The 12,469-nt window shown below is 41.0% G+C and overlaps 1 protein-coding gene across 2 annotated transcripts in view; it reads right to left on the reverse strand.

Moving 5' to 3' along the window:
- Positions 1–1,649: 1,649 nt before the first annotated feature.
- Positions 1,650–12,469, reverse strand: part of LOC123512772 — a 48,109-nt gene continuing 37,289 nt past the window's right edge. For both annotated transcript variants that reach the window (XM_045269348.1, XM_045269349.1), the window contains exons 3-5: positions 10,764–10,849; positions 6,017–6,141; positions 1,650–3,469 (exon numbers count right to left, since the gene is read on the reverse strand). In XM_045269348.1, coding sequence (XP_045125283.1) covers positions 3,320–3,469; positions 6,017–6,141; positions 10,764–10,849 — 361 coding nt within the window. In that variant the 3' untranslated portion in view covers positions 1,650–3,319. The remainder of the gene's footprint in view (positions 3,470–6,016; positions 6,142–10,763; positions 10,850–12,469) is intronic.

The following is a 12,469-nucleotide window of genomic DNA, read 5'->3' on the forward strand; positions in this document are numbered from 1 at the left end:
CTTTGGGCATTGGGCAGTTGTTTGTAGTGTGGTCTTCTAATGTGTAGCATCTCATACATGCTAAACTGGAATAAATTCATCTACTTTTATTTTGTATGACGGTATGCTCATGTGGAAGGCGAGCAAACCCTTGTCTGTGGCAGTTTTTGCAGTTGTGATTTCTTTAAAGCATATTTTTATTAGTTTTGCCCTTGGGATCTTGAAAATGTTTTCAATGCCACCGAACACCGATCAACAATTATTTTTATTAAGGAGCTCTTCTTTTATATCAGATTCTGAGTGCGAGAGAATGAGGTCATCTACGTTGAAGAGGATGACAGTTCTCTTCGCACGTAACTCCGAGGGAATAATGGGGTTAATATCGTTGTTAAACTGATGTTTGTGATGTTTATGGTGCCAAGGAAATGTTGATCTAAGAAAATATTGTAAATTTAATATAGTTTGTGCTAAAATGGTAATAGAAAATATGCAATTATTTTTCTCATTAAATTTTAATCTTGTATCACATTGTCATCCTATTTCCAATTCTTTATTATCTTTTTTCCCTTCTCTCTAAAATGAGAGAGAGAGAGAGAGAGAGAGAGAGAGAGAGAGAGAGAGAGAGCGAGATTGTAAAAATATTGTAACGCCACCACTCCCCTTCACTGCTGTCCCCCACACACATGGCAAGGCAGGGAAGGCCGGGGAGAGCGAGTGGTTTTGCCCTGATACGCCCTTTAACTAACTACCGGACTGGCGGACTCCCATTGGATGCCTGTGACATGAGCTTTATAGACACCACAAACACCACAGAACCTACAATGCCCTACTAATGTAAACAACCACAAGAGGACTAGAATATCGCTCGCTGGACTTACTTTTTGGGAGGCACCTACTGAGCTTTGAGAGCCTGTGTAGGACACACTAAGGCCGCCCGCCAAATACAACCACAAAAACGTGTTGGACGTAAACTACTTCATCACTAAATGTGTCTTTTACTACTACGTTAGGAGGTTCTATTGGTAAGACTTGCGAAATATCTTCTACACCTGCTACCATGCGGTGCATCTTACCTACTTCCAGTGTTCGTAGTGTTGTCGTTCCATCCAGTGACACAGCTACCTGCAGTGTTCCAGGAGTGCACAACACGTCCATCTGGTTAAGACTGGGGTAAGTGTCTGATCACTCTTGGTGGACTTGCGTTTCATAACGTGGACTTTCATCTGATTACTGTCACTAATTTTCTACAAATTTTTGCACTTCCTTTCTGGAACCTTTCATTTGTCTCCTGCAAGAACATGATACAACAAGCAAGCCTCTCCATGGCAGCAAGGCAGACAACTGTGCAACGTGTGCGTCAGTTGGACTACTGCTACTGAGGAAGGGTTGGGAACGAGACGCACCGCCACGTATTCTGAAGCGTTTCGGTGTGTTGACGCGAGTCCTTCCAACAGGCTGTGGTGAAAATCATTGGGAGTTCTCAGGTCTATTTGTACATTCTAGAAATTCCTTGACGGTTATTCTGGATCATTAGTGGTGACAAAACAGCTACGTGAAGGCGATTAATCGATCTCCAGAGCCTTTACAAAAAAGTCCTGCTGAGAACGAAGAGCTTCTAAACACGAACCATTATTTCTACAACACAGAGGGAGGAGAATCAAAACACCACGCAGAGAAATAAATATATACACTTTGATAAATATACATATAAAACTATTTACACCGTTCATATAAAGCTAAGAATAAATGCTACAGGTCTTGGTGTGTTTGAAAATATAAAGTACAGAAAGAGGTTCCACAGACGTCCATATTTGTACTTGAATTTACGAGTTAATGCCTCGAACACCAAGTGACACCAGCTTCCACTTCCCCGCACACAACCTCTCTCTCTCTCTCTCATTCTCTCTCTCTCTCTCTCTCTCTCTCTCTCTCTCTCTCTCTCTCTCTCTCTCTCTCTTGCGTTTTTCTTTTAGCTTATAGAAGAGTTGTCTCGTTTACAAATCATTGCAAATCTTTTCTTCAATAACAATCTCTCAAATTTTTTTCATTCATCTATTCATCTAAAAAACAACAAACAATGGTTCTCTTGTTTACAACGCACACTATTACATTTCCTTTCATTAATAACACACACTCTCTCTCTCTCTCTCTCTCTGGTGCACGGGCTACAGTATGTGATATGATGGACTGGCAGTAATAAATGTTTAACCTTTGGTGTTGAAAAAATATGACCCACTTTCAAGACACAAACGTGGTAGAAAGTCCTGTGGCTGCGCGCGCACACACACACACACACACACACACACACACACACACACACACACACACACACAAACACAGAGTATCAATCAGTTTTTCTTGCCTAAAATGAGGTTTATAAAGAAATGTACTTTATTAAATATAGTTTTCTTTTAGAGTTCAGTGCTCGTCACTTGTTTATTTCAGCGTCATGTCTTTTCTGTCTCATTTACAGCTCAGTTTCTTTCTCTTTCTTCTTTGGATTACTGGGAGACTCGCATCTCGCTCCACTTTTGTTTGACACCGCTTAATTTATCCTCCATCACTGGTCACTCTTATTGTTGACTTCCCGCACACACGAACGCGGCTTTGTTGTGTCATGACGCCGTCCAGCCAATCAGATGAGGTCACAGGAGACACCCGAGAGAAGTCATAAACGCGTGAATAAAGCCTCTACAGTCGACACACCCGTATAGTTTTGTTTCAGCTTCAGGGGTTCTTTCACTAACACTTGCGCGTCTTCTCTGCAACACACCACCAGGATTATGCTATATCCATTTTTCATCTTTGAAAGTTTAAAGTAATTTTGTCATTCACTGGAAATTCAAAACGGTTCGACATCTTTTTCTTTATTATTATTATTTTTTTTTCAAAAAGTGCTAAAAAAAAAAAGTATGGATTATTTCCAACTTCAGTAAGTCTTGCATTTTTCAACACAAACGTAAAAAAATTACGTTTCTATCTTCAAGATTCATCAGTTAGTATTTCACTTAAAAATTCTGCCACGTAATCCAACTGAGCGTAAAAAAGGGGGTCTGTTTCTTATTTCTACATGAGGTCTTGAAGAAATCACTCGGATGAAACAAGAAAAACAACTTCCCGGTGCTTCATTGCTTCACTATCGTTCGAGGCTTGGAGTTGCGGTCACGGGATGCACACTGCGGCGGGAAACTCAGAGCAATCACAAACGCCCATGCTTCCCTTATGTCTGTCCTTCCTGCCCTGATGTTCGCGCCACCAGAGCGGAGGAGTCGGGCGTATGTGAGCGCATGTGTGAGATTCCCGTGTTGAGGTTCCGCAGGGAATTTGTTTTAGTGCCGCCTCAGACCAGCGTGGACAGTTCGTGGGGGGGAGTGACGCCGGACAAGTCGAGTGTTGCGTTGGGGAGCGGCGAGGCGTTCAGCTCCCGCAGCCTGCCGTCCTGACTCACCGCCTGCTGGATGTTCTGCTGCGCCACCGCCTTCGTCTTCTCCTGCAGGGGGGTAGATGAGAGTTAGTTGTTAATTAAGGCTTGTTTGTTGCAAGGGTAAAATATATACACTGAAAAAGCAATGAGCAAGCCAGAGAAATCACTAAATAAATAAAAAAAAGTACAATCAAAGAGAGAGAGAGAGAGAGAGAGAGAGAGAGAGAGAGAGATAAATAATTGAAAGAAAAAAAATGATAAAAACAAAGACAAAAGTGAGAAAATCGCTAAGAATAGAAAATAGGAATTAAAAGAAAAGTCAACAAATAAATAACAGATTATTATCGTTATTATTGTAAGCGTTAGTGGAAATATTACTCTTCCGTTACTTTCTTTCCTGTTACTTTTCCCCGTTACCTTCTGCTTCTTTCCCTGTTACTGTCTTTATTGTTACTTGTATCGTTTACTTTCTTTCTTGTTACCTTCTGCTCCTTTTCCTATTACATTCTTCATCGTTACTTTTTTCTGTCACTTTCTTTATCGTTACTTTATTTCCTCCAATCCATGAGTAAATAGTACTTAAGTTATCATTACGTTATCATCATCATCATTATTACCATTACTATATGTGTTAGTGGAAATGTTTCTCTAATAGAATCGGGCGGGCATCAAGTTATCAGCGCGGGTAATGCGATAGGCGCGGGCGGTGGTCAAAGTGGTGAGGGTGGTTGAGATAGTCGGGATGGATATGGCGTGGCTGGCTTCTGTTTGTCAAGTGGCGGGGTTAGCCTCGATGGACCACACTGATAGCCTGCCACTGGGACTCACTTGGCACAGTATTCCTAGGCCGGTATTCTGAAACGCTTTGTTCTCTCCCCATCACTACTTTCCAAAGACGCTAGTTGAAGATACTCGTGTTTTTAATCCCTACAGTATCATGACGCGTTTCCGTATTAATTCTGCTTTCTATTTGGTGATTCTATACATCTTCAGAAACTTATGTGGGAGATTAAAATAGTGAAGACTGTAGCCATTAATCTTCTGACCTCCATAGACCCTTCCTAATCTCAATAAAATGTCTAATCGTACACAAATCTCAAGGTAAAGTTGTCCCAGAACTGAAGGGGTTACGGGTTTATTTGGGGAGTTCTGGTGATAGACTGCATGGCAAGATTTCTAGATTATTAAAATGAAAAACTGTCTTGAAAATCCTGCTAGTCGTCTCTGTGACTTTGGAAAATTGTCGTGGTGAGGGAGGAAGGCGTTTTTGTATACCGACTTGAAACACTTCACTGCCTCGCCCATTACTTGCGTGGAGGATGTAAGGTGTTGCTAGTGTTGATATGACTGCAGTGGTAGTTTGACAAGGGTTTATCCCTCAATGAGGTAGAAAAAAAAAATAAAGCTCATCTGTATATAATGTCTAACAGGTTTCAGTTTTGTTAATGATTTGGAAGTTTTTCTCTTTTTATTACAGTGGTAGTTTAACAAGAATTCAACACTCTCAATAAGAAAAACTATGGAAACTTAATCAACCGTATTCTATTTCAGTCTTGTAAAGAATTAAAAAAAAAAAAAAAAAAAAAAAAACAGCCTGCAATGAAAGTTATGAGGTATTTCCAAGAATATTTCTTTCTTTTTTTTCATTGAAGTGATAGTTTGACAACCACTTAACGCTCAATAAGAACACTCTTAAAAACTCCTGTACCTTTCATTACAACTATCAAACTATCACTAGAACCACAAAAACACCTTTGAAAGACCCAAAAACTTCCACTACAATTATTAAACTATTACTGGAACCACAAAAAAAACACCCTTGAAAACCCCAATAACTTCCACTACAACTATTAAACTATCACTTGAACCACAAAAACACCCTTGAAAACCCTGTAACTTTCACTAGAACCATGCAAACAATGTTAAAACCCCGAATAACTTCCACCAGAGCTTGCTAGTAGTGGAAGGAAGGAAGGCAATGAGGTGCATGAGAAGCCAGTGAAAGTCGTGATGGTGAGAGTGAAATGTGATTCTTGCCGGGGTGTTGCAAGGATTATGAGAAGCCTTGCGTGTTCACGAGTACAGATAATTTGTACTTGATGTGGGAGAAAGAGGGAGAGGGAGAGAAAGGGAGAGGGAGTGGAAGAGGGAGACAGAACACACACACGCACACAAACAGAGCAGGAGATATGAAAAAATCCGTATAACATCACAGAACCTTGAAAAATGAGGTGCGGCGTGGAAGTGTTTCAGTAGTGAGGCTTGTCTTATTAATCTGTTACTAGAACCGTAAAAACAGTTTAATTAAACACTCCTAAAAACATGCGTAACTTCACTTAAAGCAATGAATATAGTGAAAGTACGGCGTGGTAGTGTTTCAGAGGACAGTAGTAATGGCTATGTACAGAAATCTTGTTAATGTCTTACTAGAAAATATAAATAAAAATTAATAAACAACCGTTTTCAAAACCTGTATAACATCACAGAGCCTTAGAAAACAACAGATGTACGGCCAGGAATTGTTTCAAAAGACAGGCCATACACGTGCAGGTCTCCACAAGCTTAGATCTCCACAGTTACAACACAGAAGCACTCAAGAGAGCCCCGCCTTACCTTTTGCCAGATGAAGACGTTGTGAATCATGGCACACCCACAGAAGATGATGCCCACACCAATGAACACCGAGGTAAGGATGGCTGGCGTGGACTGGAAGTGGATGAAGGTGTACAGAATCACGCCTGGAATATGCAAAGAAGGTGGAGGTGGTGTTAGTTATGTGTGTTGTGTTAGATGAGGAAGTCAATCTCATCTTATGGAATATATAAAGATGGTTTGGCAAATGACTGCAACTCTAAGGTTAGGTGAGCTCCCTCAGCATTGCACCACTCCCTTCCTGGGTCTAGAGATTCAAGATTGAGCTCTCCATGAACCATTCGCTAAGAGCTCATGCAAAAAAAAAAAAAAAAAAAAAAAAAATATATATATATATATATATATATATATATATTTTTTTTTTTTTTTTTTTGAGCTCTTAGCGAATGGTTCATGGAGAGCTCAACCTTTATATATATATATATATATATATATATATATATATATATATATATATATATATATATATATATATATATATATAAATAAATAATAAATAATAGTATATAATAAAATAAAAATAAGATAAAGATAGTTCAGTTATTTGCATTGTGTTAGTTGCTGAAGTCAGGCTGGTTACACACGAGCCATTTTTTGTGGTCAGTGGCCGCCACAACAAGTGGTGAGTAAGGGCACCTTGCACACGAGGCATTTGGTATCAACCACTGATGAGGTCAGTGTCATCATAAGAAATATTATATAATATATAAAAACGCGCGCGCGAGCACACACAAACACACAAACACAAACACAAACACACACACACACACCACGTAGTGTAGTGGTTAGTACGTTCGGTTCACAACAGAGAGGGCCCAAGTTCGAGTCCCGGGTAGCGGCGAGGTAGATGGGCAAGCCTCTTAATGTGTAGCTCCTGTTCATTTAGCAGCAAGTAGGTATGGAATGTAATTCGAGGAGCTGTGGCCTCGCTTTCCCGGTGTGTGGAGTGTGTTGAGGTCTCAGCCCTACCCGAAGATCGGTCTACTTTATGAGCTCTGAGCTCGCTCCGTAATACACGCATAGATACAAGCACACATGTATATGCATACATTCAAAGAGACCGACAGGCATACACACATATTGACAAGCACGCAGGCATGACATAAAATTTACTATAGTTTTTTTTTTTTTTTCTCTCTCAATAAAGTATATTGTGTTACCTTTCTCATTTCTTTCTCCAGGCCAAAGATTACTCCAGCCTCACACACCTCTGGCCACAGTTTTTCTTCAGTATTCTTATCGGTGTGTTCCTTCAGCTGAAAATCATCAAGTCTTGGTCTTTTCTCGAGCTGTGCAATCAATGCTGCACAGTCAAACAACTCAAACATGTCTTGCACCCTCTTCACTCGCCGTAGGAATAGCTGACTCTGTGACGCGGTTGACAAGGTGGCGGGAACTAAAAGTGGCTCGTGTACATGTTGCCATTGGAAATAACGGTTTCTATCGCTGGCCACTGTGGCCGGTGGTCGGAAAAATGGACCCGCCTGCCACTACTCACCACTATTGTGTGATCGCCACAAAAAAGTGGCCCGTGTGTATGCAGTCATAGATTTTTTTTCTTTTTTTGTAGCGGCCACTGACTATAAAAAAGTGGCTCGTTTGCACTCGGCCTTTATCTCATCTTGTGGAACATATAAAGTTATGGAAGGCAATCCAATTTTGTCTCTTGGGTGATGGTATGTACTGGACACCGTCCTATTATTTGTTTGTTTCTCCACTTCGTAAAAATTGAATATATTACTATTATTATTATTATTATTATTATTATTATTATTATTATTATCATCATTAGTGTTGCTGTTGTTGTTGTTGTCGCTCTTGTTATAATAAAGTGTCTCTTCCCCCCTCCCCCTTCTCCTCGTTCTTTATTTTAATCTTATTCTCACTATTATTATTATCATTATTACTAATATTGCTATTGTTGTTGTAAGGAAATTTCGTTTTTTCTTTTATCTTTCTGGCCTGAATTTGTTCCTGTCGTTATTCTCACTTTTCTTTTATCAGCAATTATATCACAACAATTACTATAACAACAACAACAACAACAACAACAACAACAACAACAACAATTACTACTACTACTACTACAACCACCACTACAAATATCACTGTTATCTCATCATATGCTATCATTCTTATCTAATCTAACTCTAATCTCTCTCTCTCTCTCTCTCTACACACACACACACACACACACACACACACACACACACACACACACACAGCGTAGTGTAGTGGTTAGCACGCTCGACTCACAATCGAGAGGGCCGGGTTCGAGTCCCGGTGAGCGGCGAGGCAAATGGGCAAGCCTCTTAATGTGTGGGGTGTGTTCACCTAGCAGTAAATAGGTACGGGATGTAACTCGAGGGGTTGTGGCCTCGCTTTCCCGGTGTGTGGAGTGTGTTGTGGTCCTACCCGAAGATCGGTCTATGAGCTCTGAGCTCGCTCCATAACGGGGAAGACTGGCTGGGTGACCAGAAGACGACCGAGGTGAATTACACACACACACATACACACACAAGCGCACACACACTCACTGCCTGTCCTACGCTTCGCCTCCCTACACGTCATCTCTCCGCTTCTTTGTCCTGCTGGCGGAGCGATGAGTCAATGGCCAGTAAACTCAGAAACCCTTTTGTTAGGAATATTTCTTGTTATTTGGAGGAGGAGGAGGAGGAGGAGGAGGAGGAGGAGGAGGAGGAGGAGGGGAAGAAGAAGAAGAAGAAGAAGAAGAAGAAGAAGAAGAAGAAGAAGAAGAAGAAGAAGAAGAAGAAGAAAAAGAACAACAACAACAACAACAACAACAACAACAAGAGGAGGAGGAGGAGGAGAAGGAGAAGGAGGAGGAGGAGGAGGAGGAGGAGGAGGAGGAGGAGGAGGAGGAGGTCAAGATGAATGTTCTAAATATCCTTCATCCATTAAATTATTCATATTTTCCTTCTTTTAACTACCTTTTTGTATTCTCTCTATCCTTTCCTTCACTTCTCACTACTCTTTCGTTATAATATTTACTCCTTTCCCTCTCCTCCCACTTCCACTTAATTCTTCGCATAACTAGCAATCTCTCCACGTCCTTCCCTCCCTCCTTCATATCGGAGGTCAGACAAATATGGATCGGTTAATTCAATATTGAAGGATAAAAACTGTATCATCATAATCTGTATTATCATTGTTGTTGTTGTTGTTGTTATTATTATTATTATTATTCTTACATCATTACTGCAAAAGAAAGGTAACAATTAAAGTAATGATAATGCTATATAGGTAACGGAGATACGTACAGTCTCGTCTGCTCAAGCATCTCGCTCTACATCCTTCAGACATAAATATTAACCTGACATCTGAGTTTAAGTAATAACGGCGCGGTTAAAAATGGTACAAAAAAAAAAAAAAATAAATAAATAAATAAATAAATAAAATAAAAATAAAATAAAATAAAGAAATAATAAAAATTGCATGGTTAAAATGACACAGGTAAAAATGTTCGCCTGACCTCAGCACGCACACACCTAACCTGACTGACCTTGCCTGACCTAACATCCATATTCGCATGACATCCGCACACAGGTCAGGCAGAGAGGAGAAACAGGAGGAAAATCTACAACAACAACAACAACTATCCCTAACACTTTACTCTCTCACCACCACTAACTCCAAAGACCAGAGATGACTAGCCAGGTTCTCAAGACTGTTTCTCCTCTTGATAACGTAGAATCACATTAATATGTCGCTACAACTATAACATCTTGAAAAGGAACTTCAACTAGAACCTTTTGGAAGAGGTGAAGGTGCGCTGTGGAAGTGTCATAAAACAAGAAACACCTCTACGCTGCATTAATACATTCAAGCCTCTACTAAAAGGTACACGGATTCTTATGTTCATTTTTATCATTCTAGCGACAGATTAACAAGATTACCACACCATTAACAAGAGAAACAGTCTTGGGAAGCGGCTAAGCATCTCTGTGGCCTTAAAAATAATCGTAATGAGAGAGCAAAGCGTAAATTATAACTCCAAATAGTCTCTCCCACCACAACACAGTGCTCCATCAGCTGGCCGGTGCCTCCTCCACCTCCTCACCGCCTGACAATTGTCATGTGGTCGTTCTCGTCATCGCCTCGTGTAATTTGAGCGGTCTTGCCGATATCTGAGTGCTGTGTGTGTGTGTGTGTGTGTGTGTGTGTGTGTGTGTGTGTGTGTGTGTGTGTGTGTGTGTGTGTGTTATTATGATCGTTGGTAGTAGTAGTAGTAGTAGTAGTAGTAGTAGTAGTAGTAGTAGTAGGAGGAGGAGGAGGAGGAGGAGGAGGAGGAGGAGGAGGAGGAGGAGGAGGAGGAGGAGGAGGGAGTAGGAGTAGGAGTAGGAGTAGGAGCAGCAGCAGCAGCAGCAGCAGCAGCAGCAGCAGCAGTAGTAGTAGTAGTAGTAGTAGTAGTAGTAGTAGTAGTAGTAGTAGTAGTAGTAGTAGTAGTAGTAGTAGTAGTAGCAGCAGACAGCAAGTATCAGTGCTAATATTACTACTACCACGGTTATTACAACTATCTGACTATCTGATAAAAAACCTTGCTCCTATTACAACAACAATAACAACAACACCCGCCACTACCACTGTCAAACACCACCACCACCACCATCACCACCACCTTCTCCTACTACTACTACAACTACTAAACAACCACACACACACACACACACACACACACAGTACGTACCAGTGAGGAAGATAGGTACGGAGACAAAGAAGCCGCCCACAGCACACACTCGAGACACAGACGACTGCCGCAAGTACTTAGTCATGCTGTGGAGAAAGCAGATATGCTCATTAACGCACGCTGGATCACGCTCACTCACTCACTCACTCACGCACTGACTCACGCAAGCACTCACTCACTCATGCAAGCACGCACTCACTCACGCAAACACTCACTCACTCACGCAAGCATTCATTTACTCACTCACGCAAGCACTCACTCACGTTTATTCGCTGGTGATTAAAAAGAAAGTACAGATTAGAATATAAGTTAAATACACGCTGGTTCACTCTCACTCACCCTACTTCATTCACGCACGCTGGTTCACTCACTCACGCTTACTCGCTCACTCTTACACGCTGATGACTAAAAGGGAAGGGTGTAGAGTGGAAAATAAAGGAATGAACACGCTGGTTCTCTCACACTATCTCACTCGCTCACTCACGCACGGACTTCACACACACACACACACTCTCTCTCTCTCTCTCTCTCTCTCTGCAAAAGCAAATATAGAAAGGCAAGGAAGACATTAGGGAAGGACACATTTAAGAACATAACAGAAGGAAGAGACAAGAATTCAATTAAAGAAGTTGAATATAAATAAGAACATCGGGAAACACAAAAAGAACACACGAGAATATAAGAACAGAAGGGAAACATACAAAGAACATAAGGAAAACGACAAGATAAGGGAAACAAAGAACACAAGATAAGGAAATGATGTAAAAATAACAGCAACACAAGACAAACGTACATACATACATAGGAACACAAGAGAAAACTCATAACAAAAGTAACACAAAAACACATTATATACACAAGAACACAAGGAAAATAAAAATAAAAGTAAAAACAATACATGAAACACAAGAACAAAACATAACCATGACAACACTTATAAAAGAATATAAACACACACACACACACACACACACACACACACACACACACACACACACACACACACACACACACACACACACAGTATACATCCAGCTAAGAACATGAAGAAAGTTACCACACACAAGAACACAAGTTTAGATACAGTAAGCCATCAGACATACACGAGGCCTTCACTGTATAAGTCACACACACACACACACACACACACACACACACACACACACACACACACACACACACACACACACACACACACACACACCCCGTACCTCAGTGGTTAGAGCGCTGACTTCACAAGCCAGAGGACCGGGGTTCGATTCCCCGGCCGGGTGGAGATATTTGGGTGTGTCTCCTTTCACGTGTAGCCCCTGTTCACCTAGCAGTGAGTAGGTACGGGATGTAAATCGAGGAGTTGTGGCCTTGTTGTCCCTGTGTGTGGTGTGTGCCTGGTCTCAGGCCTATCCGAAGATCGGAAATAATGAGCTCTGAGCTCGCTCCGTAGGGTAACGTCTGGCTGTCTCGTCAGAGACTGCAGCAGATCAAACAGTGAAACACACACACACATCTATCATTCATGTTTATAAGATTAACTTTTTTTTTTTTTTTTTTTTTGTATGAAGGGAAAACTGACATAGGGGAACAAAAAAAGTAAACAAAAATGCCCACTTAGATCCCACACACATCAGTTTTACGTCTGGGTTTCTGTGATGGAGGATCTTTCTTTGGGCATTTGTTAACCATTACCCCGAATCAACGGCTGTCCT

Source organism: Portunus trituberculatus, chromosome 34 (assembly GCF_017591435.1).
Source record: "Portunus trituberculatus isolate SZX2019 chromosome 34, ASM1759143v1, whole genome shotgun sequence".
In the NCBI taxonomy this organism is placed as follows: Eukaryota; Metazoa; Arthropoda; class Malacostraca; order Decapoda; family Portunidae; genus Portunus; species Portunus trituberculatus.